Source organism: Heterodontus francisci, chromosome 6 (genome assembly GCF_036365525.1).
Source record: "Heterodontus francisci isolate sHetFra1 chromosome 6, sHetFra1.hap1, whole genome shotgun sequence".
NCBI classification, from domain to species: Eukaryota; Metazoa; Chordata; class Chondrichthyes; order Heterodontiformes; family Heterodontidae; genus Heterodontus; species Heterodontus francisci.
The window spans coordinates 118,064,772-118,087,101 of record NC_090376.1 but is presented as its reverse complement, the minus strand read 5'-3'; the positions used below and the strand labels follow the sequence as shown (position 1 = coordinate 118,087,101).

The following is a 22,330-nucleotide window of genomic DNA, read 5'->3' as shown; positions in this document are numbered from 1 at the left end:
AACTCTGTCTCCATCCATTGATTGATTTTTGTTGGTAAGGGTATTGAGGGAATTGCATCAAAGGCAGGTAGATTGAGTGACCGTGAGGTGCAGATCAGCTGTGATTGAGTTGAGGGGCTGAATGGCCTCTTCCTGTCCCAGTATAATCTGACTGAACACAATCCATAACACTTGGATCTACATTCTGCAGGGTAACAATACAGGAATGTAAAGTCTCACAGTCCTGAGGTTTCTTTTCAAATTAATAGGTAGATTTTGCTTGGTCAATCAGATAAAATGTTTTGAGATTTTTGACATCCTGAGTTGGCCAGTAGCCTGATCAGCGAGCCCAGAATCTTTTAATTGATCAGCTCCAGAGGATTGGCTAAGGATTGGTGCCCAATAAGGATTAAAATCCTTTGGGTGAGGGAGAGGGAACTGGGAGGAAACGTTCGAGCTTCCCAATGCCCAAAAGAAATCAAATGATTTTTCATGGCCTTTGTCTTTTAGTACCACTTTTAAAATGGCTGATCTCTTCACTGAGCTGCTCTGAGCTGCTAGAAAGAAAGACTTACATTTCTGTAGCGCCTTTCACAATGTCAAGACATTCCAAAGCACTTTACAATTGGAAAGTACTTCATTGGATGTGGTCATTGTTGTAATGTAGGAAACACAACAGCCAATTTGCTCACAGCAAATTCCCATAAACCGCAAATTCTCACAAATATTCCTGATGCTGATTGAGAGGTAAACATTGGTCAGGACACTGAGGAGAAATCCTCGGCTCTTTTTTAATGTTTCATCCTAAAGACTGCACCTCTGACAATCCAGCACTCCAATACTACTTTACTGGGTCAGCCCGGATTATGGGCTCAGGTCTCTGGAATGGGACTTGAACTCAGGACCTTGACTCAGAGGCCCCACTGAGCCACAGCATACACCTCAACTCGAACGGAGAGCGAGAGAGAGTTAACTGAGAGGGAGCTGGGAGTTTTCAGCATCAAATATAGTTCAAAGCCAGTAACCTCCAACTATTCCATCAGTGCTGCAAAAAAATGCTTTAAAAATCAATTAAGCCAAACAGCAAGAGAACGATAAACTCAAATTATTTACATCTGAGTTACAACCTTTTGACTCAAGATGAGAATGTTACCCCTGAGCCATGTCTGATACTTATTCTGTGTGTGTGGTGTTTCTGTAGGTGTTTGTGCACTTTTTCTGTAGTCAGGAAATTATGATTTGTGCTCCAATAAGATTACTGGGGTCAAAGTTGCATTTCGTGTTTCTGTGCCGATCTCCATGTGATGGGCACAGGTATTGGGGATCGAAAGTCACTGTTCTGATTTGTGGTCAGTACAGTTTTCTGATGATTCATTTTAAGGGACCGAAAGTTGCATTGACCGTGAATTGTGGGCGTTAAATTCCCAATGTACAAAGCTCGGTATGCTGAGTTGTAGAATAAGAGTTTTACAAAGTGTATGAAGCTGGATCATGGCCACTTGTGGTTACGGTTAAGGAAGTGGTTAATATTTGCCATGGTGCTGGTTTAGTGGTGAACCAATGATCCAGTGAGTTATTTTATTACTTTCACTGAGAGGGAGGCAGGAGATCTCAATGTGCAATATAGCAAGGCTGCAAAGAGTAAAAGACAAGACGAGACAAAATGGCAATAAGGTGACCCCCAAGCCTGGAATTTAAAAGCATGAAGCGTACATCAGAAAGGGAAGACTGAGGGAGGTGAGGAGCTCCATAGTTCTGAAGAGTGAGCTGGAGGAGGAGACTGTGAGCTGAATTTCTTTTTATTCTTTCATGGGATGTAGGCATCACTGGCTTGGCCAGTATTTATTGTCCGTCCCTAATTGCCCTTGAGAAGGTGGTGGTGAGCTGCCTTCTTGAACCACTGCAGTCCTTGTGGTGCAGGTACACCCACAGTGCTGTTAGGAAGGGAGTTCCAGGATTTTGACCCAGCGGCAATGAAGTAGTGGCGATATAGTTCCAAGTCAGGATGGTGTGTGACTTGGAGGGGAACTTGCAGGTGGTGGTGTTCCCATGTGTCTGCTGCCCTTGTCCTTCTAGTTGGTAGAGTTTGTGGGTTTGGAAGGTGCTGTCAAAGGAGCCGTTGTGAGCTGCTGCAGTGCATCTTGTAAATGGCACACACTGCTGTCACTCTGCGTCTATGATGGAGTGAAGGTTTAAGATAGTGGATGGGGTGCCAATCAAGCGGGCTGCTTTGTCCTGGATGGATGTCGCGCTTCTTGAGTGTTGTTGGAGCTGCACCCATCCAGGCAAGTGGAGAGTTTTCCATCACACTCCTGACTTGTGCCTTGTAGATGGTGGACAGCTTTGGGGAGTCAGGAGATGAATTACTCGCCGCAGAATTCCTAGCCTCTGACCTGCTCTTGTAGCCACAGTATTTATGTGGCCGCTCCAGTTCAGTTTTGGTCAATGGTAACCCCCCAGGATGTTGATGTTGGGGGATTCATTGACGGTAATGCCGTTGAATGTCAAGGGGAAATGGTTAGACTCTCTTTTATTGGAGATAGTCATTGCCTGGCACTTGTGTGGCGTGAATGTTACTTGCCACTTCTCAGGCCAAACCTGAGTGTTGTCCAGGTGTTCCTGTATATTGACATGGGCTGCTTCAGTATCTGAGTCGTCGCGAATGGTGCTGAACATCGTACAATCATCAGCGAACATCCCCACTTCTGACCTTATGCTGGAGGGAAGGTCATTGATGAAGCAGCTGAAGATGGTTGGGCCTAGGACACTACCCTGAGGAACTCCTGCAGTGATGTCCTGGAGCTCAGATGATTGACCTCCAACAACCACAGCCATCTTCCTTAGTGCTAGGTATGACTCCAACCAGCGGAGAGTTTTCCCCTTGATTTACATTGATGTCAGTTTGGCTTGGGCTCCTTGATGCCACACATGGTCAAATGCTGCCTTGATATCCAGGGCATCTCTCACCTCACCTCTTGAGTTCAGCTCTTGTGCCCACGTTTGGACCAAGGCTATAATGAGGTCTGGAGCCGAGTGGCCCTGGCAGAACCCAAACTGAGCGTCACTGAGCAGGTTATTGCTGTTCAAGTGCCGCTTGATGGCAATGTCAACGACACCTTCCATGACTTTATAATATTGAGAATAGACAAATAGGGCGGTAATTAGCTGGATCAGATTTGTCCTGCTCCTTGTGGATAGGATATACCTGGGCAATTTTCCACATTGTCGGGTAGATGCCAGTGTTCTAGCTGTACTGGAACAGCTTGGCTAGGGGCACGGCTAGTTCTGGAGCACAAGTGTTCAGTACTATTGCCGGAATGTTGTCAGGGCCCATAGCCTTTGCAGTATCCAGTGCCTTCAGCCGTTCCTTGATATTTATTTTTTTAAATTTTTTTTTATTTAGAGATACAACACTGAAACAGGCCCTTCGGCCCACCGAGTCTGTGCCGACCATCAACCACCCATTTATACTAATCCTACACTAATTCCATATTCCTACCACATCCCCACCTGTCCCTATATTTCTCTACCACCTACCTATACTAGGGGTAATTTATAATGGCCAATTTACCTATCAACCTGCAAGTCTTTGGCATGTGGGAGGAAACCGGAGCACCTGGAGGAAACCCACGCAGACACAGGGAGAACTTGCAAACTCCACACAGGCAGTACCCAGAATTGAACCCGGGTCGCTGGAGCTGTGAGGCTGCGGTGCTAACCACTGCGCCGCCCACGTATAGTAAATTGGATTGGCTGAAGTCTGGCATTTGTGATCCTGGGGACCTCAGGAGGAGGCTCAGATGGATCATCAACTCGGCACTTCTGGCTGAAGATGGATGCAGATGCTCCAGCCTTTTCTTTTGTACTGATGTGCTGGGCTCCCCCATCATTGAGGATGAGGAAATTTGTGGAGCCTCCACCTCCAGTTAGTTGTTTAATTGTCTACCGCCATTCACAACTGGATGTGGCAGGTCTGCAGAGCTTTGATCTGATCCGTTCGTTGTGGGATCGCTTAGTTCTGTCTATTGCATGCTGCTTCTGCTGTTTGGCATGCAAGTAGTCCTGTGTTGTAGCTTCACCAGGTTGACACCTCATTTTTAGGTATGCCTGGTGCTGCTTCTGGCATGCTCTCCTACACGCTTCATTGAACTAGAGTTGATCCCCTGGCTTGATGGTAATGGTAGAGTGAGGGATATGCTGGGCCATGAGGATACAGATTGTGTTTGGATACAATTCTGTTGTTGCTGATGGTCCACAGCACCTCATAGATGCCCAGTTTTGAGCTGCTAGATCTGTTCTGAATCTGTCCCATTTAGCACGGTGGTAGTACCGCACAACACGATGGACGATATCCTCAATGTGAAGACAGGACTTCATTTTCACAAGGACTGTGTGGTGGTCACACCTACCAATACTGTCGTGGACAGATATATCTGTGACAAGTAGATTGGTGAGGATAAGGTCAAGAAGGTTTTTCCCTCTTGTTGGTTCCGTCACCACCTGCCACAGACCCAGTCTAGAAGCTATGTCCTTTAGGACACGGCCAGCTCAGTCAGTAGTGGTGTGACCAAGCCACTCTTGGTGATGGACATTGAAGTCCACCACCCAGAATACATTCTGTGCCTTTGCCACCCTCAGTGCTTCTTCCTAGTGGTGTTCTACATGGAGGAGTACTGATTCATCAGCTGAGGGAGGCCGCTAGGTGGTAATTAGCAGGAGGTTTCCTTGCCCATGTTTGACCTGATGCTTTGAGACCACATGGGGTCCGGAGTCGATGTTGAGGACTCTCAGTGCAACTCCCTCCTGACTGTAGACCACTGTGCCGCCACCTCTGGTGGGTCTGTCCTGCCTGTAGACATACCCAGGAATGGTTATATTGTTGTCTGGGACAGTAGATGTAAGGTGTGCTTCCACGAGTATGACTATGTCAGGCTGTTGCTTGACTAGCCTGTGGGACAGCTCTCCCAATTTTGGCACAAGCCTCCAGATGCTAGTAAGGAGGACTTTGCAGGGTCAACAGGGCTGGGTTTGCCGTTGTCATTTCTGGTGCCTAAGTCAATTTCATTTGTTCCTTCCAGTTTTATTCCTTTTCAACTTTTGTGTAGCAGTTTTGTACAACTGAATGGGGATTGATTGCGGATGTGGGGAAGAGGAGGTGGGACAATATATTTGGAGCTGAAAGAGAACAAGAATAGAAATCTCAGAAGTTTTGACCATCCGAGTATTGATGAACTAGCAGAGAATGTTGTGATGGCGAGAGTTTTGAGGTGACTGATGAATTGCCTACCAGACAAGAAGCCTTTTCCTTGGCCCCTGTTCTGGAAGGGAAGTTGTCAAGAGCCTCCCAGAATTGGAAGCAAGCTTCAAGCTTTGAATGGACTTGGGCTTCATGGAGATGCAAAAGCAGTTGAAGAATGAAGTGTTTGGCACAAAGAAGATGGAACCAAATCTCCTGAAGTCAGTTTTACCGAGGGGGGAGATGAGGGTTCTGTCTGTAGTGAGTGGTTATCCAATTGAAGGGGTAATTCTCTTCAGTCAGCATTGTTCAGTATACCACATGTGGCTATTGGGAGCCCAGATTTGGCTAATTGCATTTTTGATTAGGAACTAAACAATGAGTGACAGACAATGTCGTTGATCATGTGATCTCAGAACGTGTATTGGCCAATATTTACCCTTCTGCCAACATGACTTAAGAAAAGATTATCTGGGGAAGAGTGAAGAGAAGAATTCCAAAAGTTATTTCATTGTAGTTTGTGGGATCTTGCTATGCACAAATTGGCTGCCATGTTTCTTACATTATAGCAATGACTACACCTTTTGTTGGCTGTAAAGTGCTTTGGGACTTTCTGGGATTGATTTTTCATTGCTGTATCTCTTGCATTGAGATTTAGCATTTGTCATTTTACATGTTGGAGATCAGAGGAAATAGTGAGACTGTAAATGGTGGGACATGAGGGACCAAGGGTGGGGCTAAAAGTGACAGCAGCTATGCTATTAATGCTTTGCTCTTTGTTGGAAAATCCTTTAACGTCGAGTTTTATGGTGACAACATAATGTGCAGACACTCGTACACAAGAACGAATGGAGGCCATTCAGCCCCTCAAGCCAGTTCCACCATTCAATTAGATCAAGGCTGATCTGTATCTTAACCCCATCTGCCTGCCTTGGTTTTATAACCCTTAACACCCTTACCCAACAAAACACACCAGTCAATCCCAGTTCTGAAATTTTCAATTGACCCCCCATCTCAACAGCCTTTCTGGGGGAGATTTCCACTACCCTTTGTGTGCAGAAAGTGCTCCCTGGCATCACCCCTGAATGACCTGTCTCTAATTTTAAGTTTCTTCCCCCTTGCTCCCCCCCCCCCCCGGAAAGACTTTATCTCTATTTACCTCATAAGCTCCTTTAATTGTCTTAAACACCTCAATTAGATCCCCCCTTTACCACCTATACAACAGTCATGTGATTTTTACTTTTTGACCACGATTCAGTTGTGCACAGATTGCACTATCCTGTTCCTGTGTGTAGGCTGTCCATCGCTGACCCATTCCTGTGTACGTTGCTAAGGTTGCTGATGAACTGAATTGTGAGCTTGTCTTCACAGGCTGCCCTTTATGAAGGAGATAGCTGTGCCAAGTTCTGTTGTCTAGTTAATGTTGCTATCTCACTACATGATGTGTTTATAGTCTGTGCTGATTTCTGTACATGAGATGGAGGGTTTTTACTTTAATCTCGGGATATGGGTGTCACTGGGAAGGCCGACATTTATTGCCCATTCCTAGTTTCCTGGAGAAGGTGGTGGTGAGCCTTCACGAGTTAGATACAACTGAGGGTCTTGCAAGACCATGTTGGAGGGCAGTTAACAGTCAGCCATATTTGGTGTGGGACTGGAGTCACATATAGGCCCATATCAGGGAAGGATGACATTTTTCTGTCTCTAAAGGACATAGTGAACCAGTTGGTTCCAAAAGCTTTGTTGTCAGCTTTTTATTTTGAGATTTTTAAATTGACTTCAGTTGCCCATGATTTGATTTGAACCCAGGTTCTCTGGGTTATTAGTCCAGGCCTTTTCAATTATTAACCCAGTAACATAACTTACACTCTTGCCCGGTCTAATCCCACTATCCTGATAAACATAAGAAATAGGAGCAGGAGTGGGCCATTGGGCTCCTCGAGCCTGCTTCGCCACTCAATAAGATCATGGCTGATCTGATTGCTGCCTCAACTCCACTTTCCTGCCTGCCACCCATAACCCTTAACTCCTTGTAGATCAAAATTCTGTCTAACTCAGCCTTGAATATATTCAATGACCCAGCCTCCGCTGTTCGCTGGGGAAGAGTGAAGAGAAGAATTCCAAAAGTTAACGATCCTCTGAGAGAAGAAATTCCTCCTCATTTCTGAGGAGCCCCCTGAATTTTACACTGTGCCCCCAGTTCCAGATTTCCCCCCTGAATGAAAACATCCTCTCATCAACTACCCTGTCAAGCCCCCTCAGGAACTTGTATGTTTCAATAAGATCACCTCTCATTCTTCTAAACTCCAATGAGTATAGGCCCAACCTGCTCAACCTTTCCTCATAAAACAATCCCTTCACCCCAGGAGTCAGCCTTGTGAACCTTCTCTGAACTGCCACCAATGCAAGTATATCCCTCCTGAAATAAGGAGACCAAAACTGTACACAGTACTTTATGTGGTATCACCAACGCCCTATACAGTTGTAGCAAGACTTCCCTACAATTATATACTCCATCCCTCTTGCAATAAATGCCAACATTCCATTTGCTTTCCTAATTACTTGTTATATCTGTGTGCTGACTTTTTATGATTCATGTATGAGGATGCCGGGATCCCCTGTACCACAGCATTCTGCAGTCTCTCTCTATTTAAATAATCTGCTTTTCTATTCTTCCCACCAAGAGGACAACCTCACATTTTCCCACATTATACTCCATCTGCCAAATTTTCCCCCCCTTACTTTATCTATATCTCTTTGCAAACACGTTGTATCCTCCTTAGAAGTTTCTTTCCTACCTATCTTTGTATCTGCAAATTTGGCTACAATACACTCAGTCCCTTCATGCAAGTTATTAATATAGATGGTAAATAGATGAGGCTCCAGCACCGATCCCTGTGGCACTCCACTAGTTGCAGTTCGCCAACCTGAAAATGACCCATTTATCATAACTCTGTTTCCTGTTATTTAGCCAATCCTCTATCCGTGCTAATATATTACCCCCAACACCATGAGTTATTATCTTGTGTAGTAACTTATTATGTTGCACCTTATCGAACGTCTTTCGGAAATCCAAATGCAGTACGTCTACTGGTTCCCCTTTATCCACCCTGCTCATCGCATCCTCATAGAACTCTAATAAATTTGTCAAACGCGATTTCCCTTTCCTAAAACCATGTTGACTCTGCTTGATTGTATTATGATTTTCTAAATATCCTGTTACTACTTCCTTAATGATGGATTCCAGTATTTTCCCAATGACAGATGTTGGACTAACTGGCCTATAGTTTCCAGCTTTCTGTGTCTCTCCTTTCTTGAATAGGAGTGTTACATTTGCGATTTTCCAATCTGCTGGGACCTTTCCAGAATCTAGGGAATTTTGGAAGATTACAACCAATGCATCTACTGTCTCTGCAGCCACTTCTTTTAAGGCCCTCGGATGCAGGCCATCAGGTCCAGGAGACTTGTCAGCCTTTGGTCCCATTAGTTTTTCTAGTACTTTTTCTCTAGTGATAGTGATTGCTTCAAGTTCCTCTTTCCCTTTTGCTTCCTGATTTTCAACTATTATTGGGATGTTTTTTGTGTCTTCTACCGTGAAGACAGATACAAAATATTTGTTCAAAGTCTCTGCCATTTCTTTGTTTTTTCATGCCCTTTAATATTCCTCATTCTTATCAACATCTGATTCTGTTTCTAAAAATGGATTGGTTTCAGTAAGTTTGTGACAGAATTCATTCTACATTCTAACTGGTTTCTCTGTTTAATGGCCTTTTCTAACTTTTAAAATTCCATTTTGGTATTATCTGCTGCAGATTTTCAGTCCTTAGTTTCAGTTTGCACAACTGCAGTTTTTATCTCATTTGTGCAAGAGAATCGAAGTGAAATACCACAGTAACTCCCAGTAGGGAATAAACTAAAAGCACATCAACAACGTTCATGAAAGGGTGGAAAAGTGGCTGAATGTCCTCCTGTTCCTATATAAACATCCACTGTCCCTAAAAAGGAGGTATTTTGACAGTAAACAAGCGTATATTGTGTTGAGAGATCTGGATTTGTACAGTTTATTTTACTCACATGTAGCACATTTCAAATAAATCTGTTGTATATGAGGTGGACAGCTGTCTCTGGAACCTTCTGTGCCAGATATGAAGTTCTAGGAAGGTTTCTGCGCCTCCCCAGATCTCTGTGCAGTGAGATTCCTGGCTGCTCACATGCAACTTAGTTGCCGTTTCCTGGCTTTCCAAAATGATCCATCAGGATATCATTCCTCTGAAAAGAACGGTCCAGATAATGGAATAAAAATGCCTGAATTACAGGAGAGCTTCACTGTATTGGGCCATGACTCTGGAGTATTGGAATTTAACCCCCCCACCCTTTATCAGAAACCTCTGGAAATATGCAGCGGGTTAGTTGACATCTGATTTTGGGTTTTAATGAAGGACACAATCTGAAAACATGAGCTTTCTCTTAAAAGATAGAGACTGATCTGCTTGTTTCCAGAGTTTGTCCTCTCCCCTCCATATCTCTAAGACCTGTAGCCATACAACTGTCGAGATCTCTATGCTCCTCTAATTCTGGCCTCTTGCTCCACTATGGGCGACCGTACCTTCAGCTGCCTGGACCGTGATCTCTGGAATTCCCACCATCCTCCCAAACCGCTTTGCCTCTCTCTCCTTTAAGACTCTCATTAAACCTACCTCAGTGACCCTCACCTGTCCGGCTATCTCCTTATGTGGTTTGGTGTCAGGGTTTGTTTGGTAACACTCCTGTGAAGCACCTTGCTGTGTTTTACCATGTTAAAGGTGCTATACATCTGCAAGTTGTTGTTCCATGTTAATTGAGCTTTGCAAGGCTGTATTTTACAAACTCCATCATAAAGCACATGAATCTCCAAGAGAAGGCTGAGAGAGGGCAACTGCAGTGAAGCTGGAAACTAAAGTTGTGAGAGAGGCTCACACCTTCTTTTATTGCAGGAAAGAAGGTGGATTGGGGGTAATATCTAATATATTCCCTGCCCTGTGTCAATCTCCATCCTCCCTCACATCATGTATCTGCTGGTTGCTGAGTGCAGTTTGTCATGGGTTTGAGCTTGGTGCTGTGGTTTGCAGGGGCCTGTCATGTTCAGCTCACACTGGCTGCTTGTGCTCTGTGCTTTAATTCTACCCTTGTGTTCATTCCACAGATACATCAGGATCCCAAATCAGAAGTAGAATGCCTGAACAACATCAAAGAGTTTCTGAAAGGCTGTGGGACACTTCGTGTGGAGGTGAGTGTGTGCGAAACATTCACCGTGTGTGTCAAGCTGCTAAAGGAGGAACCTGGTTACTCCTGAGTTTAGTGGCCAGATAGGTGGGGAGAGCAGAGCTGGGACAGGTGGTCAGAATTGGAGAGGGTAGGTGGGGAGAGGGGAAGAGAGCTGGCAAAGGGTGGTGGATGTGGGGATGGGGATAGTGCCACAGCAGGGGTGAGCGAGCGCTAAAGGAGGAGGGGTAGAGATTTTACACCCATCCATAAAAGCTGCCTTTTTTACAGAGCTTTTGGTCTTTTGTCCTGATATCTCCTTATGTGGCTTGGTGTCAAATTTGGTTTGATAATGATGCTGTGAAGTGCCTTGGGATGTTAAAGGCGCTATGTGAATACAGGTTGTCTTCATGTAGTGATGGAAATGTTGATTGTTTTCTGACTCATTATACTTGGCTGTGTGAGGCAGGAACTGTCAGATTCATATTGTCACTTTGTGAGTGAATGTCATCAAATGACATTAATCGCAGTGTTCCCAATCCTTCAGTGTGACATTTCTGATTTCGTAGACATTGAAATATTGCTGTTGTTTTTAAGGAAACAGATTGTCTTGTAGACATTTTTGCTCGATTACTCTGATATGCTACTAGTGATTTGAAAGAGCATGTGTATTCTGAAGCAGCAATAGCTTGCATTCTCATAGTGCCTTTAAACATAGAGACACGTCCCAAGGCACTTCACACACAGGTAATTGGGCTACAATGGATAACAAACTAAAGAAGGACATTTCAGGAGGGATTCGAAGTAAGAGATTCTCTTAAAGGAAAAGAAAAGCAGAGAGCTTTGGTATGAGATCCAGGCAGCTGAAACCTATTTGAATCGTGCATTTTGAAGACGTGAAGTTAATGAACAAGTTATATTGCATTTAATAAATTTAATAGTCAGGTAGTTACTTAACGTTTAGCCTCCCAGTTGGGCTGTGTCAGCTACTGTTATTGGTTAATGATTTCCTATATATTTTGGTAAGATTATTGCCCTGAAATCGGAAACTATTCAATTTGTTGGGACTGTGAGAGGTAAAGAATTGCTGACACTAGGGAAAGGCTGCCTGTGGATTGTGCAGGTCATTCATATTCCAGATATGGTGGAAATATAATCTCAATGTAACATTTATGATGGATCTACTGAGACCTCTATTGTGACCGGTACCAAGGGGAGCATAGGATGAAGATTGGGTAGACACAGGATGATCAGGAGAAGATTGAAGGTGGAAAGTTTGAAGAAATGATTTCACACACAGGGTTATTCAGACAATGTTTTACCAGAAGGGGTAACTGAGGTCGGAAACTGTAACATTGTTTCATAGATGCTACTGGAAACAAGTGTTCCAAACACTGCTTCTCTGCCAGCACCTAGACCATGTGTCATCGCTAGCACACCCCCAGCACTAGTGGGAAACCACCACATCCCCTCACTTTACCTGCTGCTTTACTGTTTCTGGGATCTTGCTGTGCACAAATTGGCTTCTATGTTTTCCTGTATTATAACACTTCAATCATAATTCGTTGGCTGTGAAGCATTCTGGGATGTCCTGAGATGTGCAAAATGCTGTTGAACTGCTCGTCCTTTTCCTTACAGTCCTCCGACAAATTAATATTAGATGTAGACTGTGCTTATCCAGGCCATCGTAACTCTGAGCCTGTCTAGAGACAGGCCATTCAGCCCATCCAGTCTATGCTGGTGTTTATGCTCCACATGAGCCTCCTCCCATCCCTCTCCATCTCAGCCTATCTGCAGAATTTCCTATTCCTGTCTCCCTCGTATGTTTATCTAGCTTCCCTTTAAATGTATCTCTGTACTGTTAACCTCCCTGTGGTAGTGAGTTCCACATTCTCACCACTCTCTGGGTAAGGAAGTTTCTCCTGAATTCCCGATTGGATTTATTAGTCACCATCTTATATTTCTGCCCATCCCCCACCGGCCCCCCAACCTTTCGTTTTGGTCTCTTCCACAAGAGGAAACATCTCTATGTCTGCCCTACCAAACCCTTTCATAATTTTAAACACCTCGAGCAGGTCACCCCTCAGCCTCCTTTTTTATTCAGAGACAAGAGCCACACCTGTTCAGCCTCGACTGATGGTTTTTAGCTTGAACCTTCGATCTGCTCTTTGGATTCTACTGGACAGTTTCAGTAGCTGATAAGCTACTCAGAGTGAGGGACATTTCATTGAATATTCTAACAATCAGTTATAAACTTGCACCAAATGGTTACATAACCCCATCCAACTGTTTTCAAATCTGCCGTCATCAACCCTTCCTCAAAAATCTCACCCTTGACCCCCGTCCATCCTGACAAACTGTGTCCCATCTCCAGCCTCCCTTTCATCTGTAAAATCCTTGAACGTGTTGTCTTCTCCTGATCCTGTGCCCATCTTTCCTGGCACTCCATGCTTGAATCCCTCCAGTTAGGTTTCTGCCACTGCCATAGTACTGAAACAGCCCTTCTCACAGTCACAAATTACGTTCTATGTGACTGTGACAAAGATAAACTTTCCCTCCTCGTCCTCCTTGACCTGTCTTTGGCCTTTGACACGATTGACCACACCATCCCCCTCCCCCCAACACCTCTCCACTGTCGTCCACCTGGGTGAAACTGCTCTCACCTGCTTCCATTCTTATCTATCTAATCATAGTCAGAGAATCACTTGCAATGGCTTCTCTTCCTGCACCAGTACTGTTACCTCTGGTGTCCCTCAAGGATCTATCCTTGTCCCCTCTCCTATTTCTCATCTACACGCTGCCTCTTGGTGACATTCGAAAGCACGTCAGGCTGGCATCACCCAACTCTACCTCACCACCACCTCTGTCCTAACTCCATCAATGTTCTTCTATGGTTTAATGGACTTATTTATCGCCATAGAAACCAATGTATTCTGTGGAGTCCCAAGTCTGACATGTTCTGCTTGATTGCAGAAGCTTGGGCTGTTAGTGGCAAACCTTTCCTTGCCTCTTGGTAATCGTGGCCGTAGGCTCCGTGATCTTTCTCATTGGTTAGATGGAAACTGTGGGCTCCATGCTGATGGCGCACCCAAAACGCTCAGCAAGCCTGGAGACTCTCAGCAGAAGTAAGAACTCGTGAAACCAACCCTCTGGTCTAACAGTATATCTGGGTCTGTGTGTCACAGGTTTTAATGTTAATCTTTTTCTTTGGAGGGAATGGAAATATTTTCCACTGGTGGTTTTATTTGTTTCTATTTGCATCTTGTGTGAGCTGCTGAGAATAGCTTCTCTTTTTCGAGAGGGCCAGAGCTATGATTTGAAAAAGAGTATATGCAAAAGACATATTGACATGCACAGTTAGATCGAAACCTGAATTGTTGTTCGCCAAAAACCAGTCTGCTCACCACCGGGTGGGTCACTGAAGAATGTTACCCATGTTTTAGCCACTTGCTCCTGGTTGGAGTTGGCAGCTTCCGTGCTGGGGATATTTCGAATACATATGGACTGTTGGATCGTGCAGCTTCCTCTTCACACATTGCCATTGTGAGTTTCATGGAGTGTGTTTTAATATCAGGTTTATCTTGAGTGTCAAATCATTCTCGATCAAGAGTACTTGTGGCTTTCATATCACGCCATTTCATAACCAGTTGTCATTGTCCAGACTATGTTTGTTTCTGGACATCTTGTTGACTGTGACAGGGGCCAGTCAGGTATATGAGCTCCACTTCCTGTCCCAGAACCCTGGCCTCGGACTCCCAATCTTGGTCTTCTTCCAAACCATGCTAGGCCTGCCTGCCTGACTCCTGTCTGCTCAGACCCGCTCACATGGCTCACTCCTGGTCACTCCCACCTACTCGCACACAAACCCTTTCCCACACATCGACACACTCGTTCCCTCTGTCCCTCTCCACCTCTCCCTCCTAGCCTCTTGCCGCCCTCTCAGCCTCTGCATCCTCCCCCTCCCGCCCACTCTCTCTGTCTCCTCACCTCTCTGCCTCCTCCCCCGTCTGTCTCCCTGCCTCCTCCCCCGTCTGTCTCCCTGCCTCCTCCCCCTCCCCCTGCCTCATCCCACTCCCCTCCCCCTGCCTCCTCCCCTTCCCTCCTTCTCTGCCTCTTCTCCTCCATCTGCCTTCCCCCCCCTCCCTTCTTCCCTCCCTCCCATTGCCTTCTCCCGCTCCCTCCCTCTGCCTTCTCCCGCTCCCTCCCTCCCTCTGCCTTCTCCCGCTCCCTCCCTCCCTCTGCCTTCTCCCGCTCCCTCCCTCCCTCTGCCTTCTCCCGCTCCCTCCCTCCCTCTGCCTTCTCCCGCTCCCTCCCTCCCTCTGCCTTCTCCCGCTCCCTCCCTCCCTCTGCCTTCTCCCGCTCCCTCCCTCCCTCTGCCTTCTCCCGCTCCCTCCCTCCCTCTGCCTTCTCCCGCTCCCTCCCTCCCTCTGCCTTCTCCCGCTCCCTCCCTCCCTCTGCCTTCTCCCGCTCCCTCCCTCCCTCTGCCTTCTCCCGCTCCCTCCCTCCCTCTGCCTTCTCCCGCTCCCTCCCTCCCTCTGCCTTCTCCCGCTCCCTCCCTCCCTCTGCCTTCTCCCGCTCCCTCCCTCCCTCTGCCTTCTCCCGCTCCCTCCCTCCCTCTGCCTTCTCCCGCTCCCTCCCTCCCTCTGCCTTCTCCCGCTCCCTCCCTCCCTCTGCCTTCTCCCGCTCCCTCCCTCCCTCTGCCTTCTCCCGCTCCCTCCCTCCCTCTGCCTTCTCCCGCTCCCTCCCTCCCTCTGCCTTCTCCCGCTCCCTCCCTCCCTCTGCCTTCTCCCGCTCCCTCCCTCCCTCTGCCTTCTCCCGCTCCCTCCCTCCCTCTGCCTTCTCCCGCTCCCTCCCTCCCTCTGCCTTCTCCCGCTCCCTCCCTCCCTCTGCCTTCTCCCGCTCCCTCCCTCCCTCTGCCTTCTCCCGCTCCCTCCCTCCCTCTGCCTTCTCCCGCTCCCTCCCTCCCTCTGCCTTCTCCCGCTCCCTCCCTCCCTCTGCCTTCTCCCGCTCCCTCCCTCCCTCTGCCTTCTCCCGCTCCCTCCCTCCCTCTGCCTTCTCCCGCTCCCTCCCTCCCTCTGCCTTCTCCCGCTCCCTCCCTCCCTCTGCCTTCTCCCGCTCCCTCCCTCCCTCTGCCTTCTCCCGCTCCCTCCCTCCCTCTGCCTTCTCCCGCTCCCTCCCTCCCTCTGCCTTCTCCCGCTCCCTCCCTCCCTCTGCCTTCTCCCGCTCCCTCCCTCCCTCTGCCTTCTCCCGCTCCCTCCCTCCCTCTGCCTTCTCCCGCTCCCTCCCTCCCTCTGCCTTCTCCCGCTCCCTCCCTCCCTCTGCCTTCTCCCGCTCCCTCCCTCCCTCTGCCTTCTCCCGCTCCCTCCCTCCCTCTGCCTTCTCCCGCTCCCTCCCTCCCTCCGCCTTCTCCCGCTCCCTCCCTCCCTCCGCCTTCTCCCGCTCCCTCCCTCCGCCTTCTCCCGCTCCCTCCCTCCCTCTGCCTTCTCCCGCTCCCTCCCTCCCTCTGCCTTCTCCCGCTCCCTCCCTCCCTCTGCCTTCTCCCGCTCCCTCCCTCCCTCTGCCTTCTCCCGCTCCCTCCCTCCCTCTGCCTTCTCCCGCTCCCTCCCTCCCTCTGCCTTCTCCCGCTCCCTCCCTCCCTCTGCCTTCTCCCGCTCCCTCCCTCCCTCTGCCTTCTCCCGCTCCCTCCCTCCCTCTGCCTTCTCCCGCTCCCTCCCTCCCTCTGCCTTCTCCCGCTCCCTCCCTCCCTCTGCCTTCTCCCGCTCCCTCCCTCCCTCTGCCTTCTCCCGCTCCCTCCCTCCCTCTGCCTTCTCCCGCTCCCTCCCTCCCTCTGCCTTCTCCCGCTCCCTCCCTCCCTCTGCCTTCTCCCGCTCCCTCCCTCCCTCTGCCTTCTCCCGCTCCCTCCCTCCCTCTGCCTTCTCCCGCTCCCTCCCTCCCTCTGCCTTCTCCCGCTCCCTCCCTCCCTCTGCCTTCTCCCGCTCCCTCCCTCCCTCTGCCTTCTCCCGCTCCCTCCCTCCGCCTTCTCCCGCTCCCTCCCTCCCTCTGCCTTCTCCCGCTCCCTCCCTCCCTCTGCCTTCTCCCGCTCCCTCCCTCCCTCTGCCTTCTCCCGCTCCCTCCCTCCCTCTGCCTTCTCCCGCTCCCTCCCTCCCTCTGCCTTCTCCCGCTCCCTTCTCCCGCTCCCTCCCTCCCTCTGCCTTCTCCCGCTCCCTCCCTCCCTCCCTCTGCCTTCTCCCGCTCCCTCCCTCCCTCTGCCTTCTCCCGCTCCCTCCCTCCCTCTGCCTTCTCCCGCTCCCTTCTCCCGCTCCCTCCCTCCCTCTGCCTTCTCCCGCTCCCTCCCTCCCTCCCTCTGCCTTCTCCCGCTCCCTCCCTCCCTCTGCCTTCTCCCGCTCCCTCCCTCCCTCTGCCTTCTCCCGCTCCCTCCCTCCCTCTGCCTTCTCCCGCTCCCTCCCTCCCTCTGCCTTCTCCCGCTCCCTCCCTCCCTCTGCCTTCTCCCGCTCCCTCCCTCCCTCTGCCTTCTCCCGCTCCCTCCCTCCCTCTGCCTTCTCCCGCTCCCTCCCTCCCTCTGCCTTCTCCCGCTCCCTCCCTCCCTCTGCCTTCTCCCGCTCCCTCCCTCCCTCTGCCTTCTCCCGCTCCCTCCCTCCCTCTGCCTTCTCCCGCTCCCTCCCTCCCTCTGCCTTCTCCCGCTCCCTCCCTCCCTCTGCCTTCTCCCGCTCCCTCCCTCCCTCTGCCTTCTCCCGCTCCCTCCCTCCCTCTGCCTTCTCCCGCTCCCTCCCTCCCTCTGCCTTCTCCCGCTCCCTCCCTCCCTCTGCCTTCTCCCGCTCCCTCCCTCCCTCTGCCTTCTCCCGCTCCCTCCCTCCCTCTGCCTTCTCCCGCTCCCTCCCTCCCTCTGCCTTCTCCCGCTCCCTCCCTCCCTCTGCCTTCTCCCGCTCCCTCCCTCCCTCCCTCTGCCTTCTCCCGCTCCCTCCCTCCCTCCCTCTGCCTTCTCCCGCTCCCTCCCTCCCTCCCTCTGCCTTCTCCCGCTCCCTCCCTCCCTCCCTCTGCCTTCTCCCGCTCCCTCCCTCCCTCCCTCTGCCTCCACCCGCTCCCTCCCTCCCTCCCTCTGCCTCCACCCGCTCCCTCCCTGCCTCCCTCTGCCTCCACCCGCTCCCTCCCTCCCTCTGCCTCCTCCCGCTCCCTCCCTGCCTCCCTCTGCCTCCACCCGCTCCCTCCCTCCCTCTGCCTCCTCCCGCTCCCTCCCTCCCTCTGCCTCCTCCCGCTCCCTCCCTCCCTCTGCCTCCTCCCGCTCCCTCCCTCCCTCTGCCTCCTCCCGCTCCCTGCCTCCCTCTGCCTCCTCCCGCTCCCTCCCTGCCTCCACCTGCTCCCTCCCTCTGCCTCCTCTCCCTCCCTCCCTCTGCATCCTCTCCCTCCCTCCCTCCCTGGTCTCCTCCCCCTCTTTCTCTCTCTCTCTCTCTCTCTCTGCCTCCTCCCCCTCTCTCTATCTCTGCCTCCTCCATATCCCTCCCTCTCTCTCTGCCTCCTACCCCTCCCAGAGATAGAGGGAGGGGGAGAAGACAGAGGGAGGGAGATGGAGGATGCAGCCTCCTTTCCCTCCCCGTCTCTCACTACCTCCTCCCCCTCCCCCTCTCTCACTACCTCCTCCCCCTCCCCCTTTCTCACTACCTCCTCCCCCTCCCTCTCTCTCACTACCTCCTCCCCCTCCCTCTCTCTCACTACCTCCTCCCCCTCCCTCTCTCTCACTACCTCCTCCCCCTCCCTCTCTCTCTCTCTCTCTGCCTCCTCCCTCCTCTCTCTGCCTCTGTTTGTCTCTGTCCTCTTTCCCATGAAGGACAATAGGCGCAAACCTTCAGTTTCCGCTGCGTAGTGAACTTATGGCCGGTGCTAGTGTGCTTTCACCCACTACCGATATGAAATCCCACTGTGGGCAGTTTGACAATTTGAATTTAGTTTTAGTAATTTGGAAATAAAATCTGGTCTCGGTGAAAGTGACCATGAAGCTGTTGGATTGTTGTAAAAAGCCAGCTGGTTCACTAATGGCCTTTAGGGAGGGAAATCTGCCACCTTTACCTGATCTTGACCGATATGTGAATCCAGTCCTACACCAATGTGGTTGACTCTGAACTGCCCTCTGAAATAGCCTAGCAAGCCATATCAAACCACAATCGGGGCAACTAGGGTGGACATTAGATACCAGCCTTGCCGGCAACACTCATGTCAAGAATGAATTTTTTGAACTACATAGGAGCCTGGAGTTATTAGTATTGAAATAGGGCAACAGATGAAGTTTTTATTTAGATTTAGAGATACAGCACTGAAACAGGCCCTTCGGCCCACCGAGTTTGTGCCGACCATCAACCACCTATTTATATTAATCCTACACTAATTCCCTATTCCTAACACATCCCCACCTGTCCCTATATTTCCCTACCACCTACCTACACTAGGGGCAATTTTATAATGGCCAATTTACCTATCAACATGCAAGTCTTTGGCATGTGGGAGGAAACCGGAGCACCCGGAGGAAACCCACGCAGACACAGGGAGAACTTGCAAACTCCACACAGGCAGTACCCAGAATTGAACCCAGGTCGCTGGAGCTGTGAGGCTGCGGTGCTAACCACTGTGCCGCCCTTGTTTTGATTGAAATTTTGTTGAATCTGTAATCTCAAAATGTCTGTACAATAGGTGTATCAAGCTGCAGTGTGCTACAAGGCAATAATACATCTCCATTTCACATAATTATTGTTTCAGTCTACATTCTGTTTTAATTAAGTGTTTAACTTGTAGTACAAACTGAACAAATTAAGCAAATCACAGGAAATTAACTGTATTTCATTTGTTAGCTGTGGCTCAGTTGGTAGCATTCTTGCTTCTGGGTCAAAATGTTGTGGGTTCAAGCCCTTTTCCAGAGATTTACACACTTAATCTAGGCTGACGCTTCTGTGCAGTACTGAGGGAGTGCTGCATTGTCAGAAGTGCTGTCTTTTGGATGAAATGTTAAACCGAGGCCCTGTCAGCCTCCTCAGAAACATCCAATGGCATGACTATCAGTGCCCTATGTGTCAAACTTTAAAACCTTTTTGCCTTTTTGAAAGCCTTGCCCGAAGCTCTGGAATTCACTCCCTAAACCTCACCACATCCTTCTGCTCCTTTCAGACCTTAAATCCTTCCTCTTTGACCAAGCTTTTTATCACCCCATCTGATATCTCCTGCTTTGACTCGGTGTCAATTATTGCTAATAATGCCCCTGGCCACGTTCCTTTACGTCAAAGGTGCTGTATAAATAAAAGTTGTTGTTTATCCAGTCCACTTAATATTTCCTGGCCTGGAGTGATTTTCACTGTAGAGAATGTGACGTGTATATCGGTGCTGTCAACTGGGAGCAAATTTGTCAGTTAAATGTGCTCATTGATCAACTGACTAACTGTCATTGATCTGTAGTGAATGTGAAGCATTTGTTTATATTTGTTTATGTAAGTTTGTCACATTTAAATATCCAAATGTAAATCTTTACTGCAATAAATACCATGAAAAGCTGAGTAAATGCTACTGGAATAAATGGCATGGCTGCTTCTGCATTTGGTGGGTACAGTTCTACTGGAATGGATAAATTGAAAACCTTGGCAGTATTTCCATCCAAAATGGCAGCACCACAGAAATATGGGAACTTCAGGAACAGGAGAAGGCCATTCAGCCCCTCGAACCTGTTCCACCATTCAGTTTAGATCATAGCTAATTTGTACCTCAACCCCATTTTCCTGCCTTTGCTTCATATCCCTTCATACCCTTACCCAACAAAACTCTATTGATCTCAGTCTGGAAAGCTCCAATTGTCCCCTAGCATCTACAGTCTTTTTGAGGGAGAGAGTTCCAGATTTCCACTCCCCTTTGTGTGAAGAAGTGCTTTCTTGACATCACCCCTGAATGGCCTGGCTCTAATTTTAAGGTTCAGCCCCCTTGTTCTGGACTCCCCCCACCAGAGGAAATAGTTTCTCTCTATCTACCTTATCGAATCCCTTAAACATTTTAAACACCTCCATTAGATTCCCCCCTCAATGCTCTATATGGTAGTGAATACAAGCCAAACTGACCTTTATGCAACCTGTCCTAATAAATGAACCCTCTAAGCACCAATACCATTCTAGTGAAGGCCAATATATCCTTCCTGAGATGCGGTGCCAACCATTGAAAGTAAGTAGCTGATACAGTAAACTTATCAATCTTTAAAGCTTGACAGACGTATGATATAGAGAAGCAAGTGGTGATGGGGATTGCTTCAAATAAGTGGTTGTATTTATGAACAGTCTCTTTAACAGTGGGTCTGGAATCGTCCTCCGTTCAGATCCATGGCAGTCAACCTTCTGGGAAGAAGATAACACCAATGAATGAAATCCTATCTGTTACACTGAATATCTTGGAAACTTTGATCAAATCAGCTCTTAACCTTCTAAATTTCAATGAATACAACCCTAGTTTCTGTAATCTCTCCTTGTAATTTAATCCTTGAAGCCCAGCTATCATTCTGGTAAATCTACACTGCACTCCCTCCGAGGCTAATCTATCCTTCCTAAGGTGTGGTGCCCAGAACTGTTCACAGTATCTCCAGGTGTGGTCTAACCAGGGCTTTGTATAACTGAAGCATAACTTCTACCGCCTTATATTCTAGTCCTGTAGATATGAAGGCCAGCACTGCATTAGCCTTTCTAATTATTTTTTACTTGTTCGTGACATTTTAATGATCTGTGTACCTGGAACTCCCAAGTCTCTTTGTACCTCCACTGTTTTGAGCTTTTCCTCATTTAGAAAGTACCCTGTTCGCTCCTTTTTAGGTTTAAAGTGGATGAACTCACAATTACCTACATTGAAATCCCTTTGCTGCAGTTCAGCCCATTTACTTAAAATACAAAGAGATATTGATTATGCTCCCATCTACACAGCTTACAATGCTGCCTATCTTTGTGTCATCAGCAGAGTAGGATATGTGGCTTTCTATCCCATCATCTAAATCATTAATAAATAGACTTAATAGCTGAACAGCTCAATACAGATCTTTGTGAGACACCAATAGTTATATCCTACCAATTTGAGTACCTGTCCATTATCCCTACTGTCTCTCCTGCCATTCAGCCAATTTCCTAACCAGGTCGATAATTTACATTCAATTCCATGGGCTTCAACTTTAACTAACAGTCTTATGAGGGACCTTATTAAATGCCTTCGGGAAATCCATATAAATAGCATCCATAGATATTCCCCTGTCCACTGCTTCAGTCACCTATTCAAAAGATACAGTCAGGTTCCTCAGGCATGACCTAAGCTTTAAAACCCATGCTGGCTCTCTCTGATCAGCTGAAAATTTTTGATGTTTTCAATCATGCTGTCTTTGATTATAGACTCTAAGCAATTTCTCGGCAACAGATGTTCGGCTAACTGGTCTATAATTCTCTGGTTTCCCCCGCTCACCTTTTTGAAATAACAGTGTGACATGTGCAATTTTCCAAACTAAAGGAACAGTTCATGAGTCAAGAGAACTCTGGAAGTTTATAATTCGGGCATTCGCAATGTTCTCACCTACTTCCTTTAAAATCCTGGGATAGAAACCATCTGCTCCTGGGGACTGGTCACTCTTTAGTGCCAGTATTTTCTTCATTACTGTTATTTCGCTTATGTAAATTTTGGTGAGTCCCTGTCCCTAATTCAATGTTAGTTTCCTTAGGATATCTGGCATGCTCGATGTTTAAACAGCATGTCTGCCATTTCCTTATTTTCATTGACAGTATCAGTATAAGTGTTAAGGGCCCCACATTTCTCCTGACCACCTTTTTTTCCAATATAATTGTAAAAAATCTAGTGTTTATTTTGATATCCCTTGCAAGTTTC

General features: G+C 48.4%; 1 protein-coding gene across 5 annotated transcripts in view; it reads left to right on the top strand.

Annotated features, from left to right (window-relative positions):
- Positions 1 to 22,330, top strand: part of arhgef7b (Rho guanine nucleotide exchange factor (GEF) 7b) — a 123,057-nt gene that overhangs the window by 3,962 nt on the left and 96,765 nt on the right. For 2 of the 5 annotated variants that reach the window (XM_068034162.1, XM_068034163.1), the window contains exon 2: positions 10,398 to 10,481. In XM_068034162.1, the coding sequence (XP_067890263.1) occupies positions 10,398 to 10,481 (84 nt within the window). Of the gene's footprint in view, positions 1 to 1,591; positions 1,762 to 10,397; positions 10,482 to 22,330 lie in introns of those variants that run through there. The other 3 variants (XM_068034166.1, XM_068034165.1, XM_068034167.1) reach the window with 3 other exon arrangements.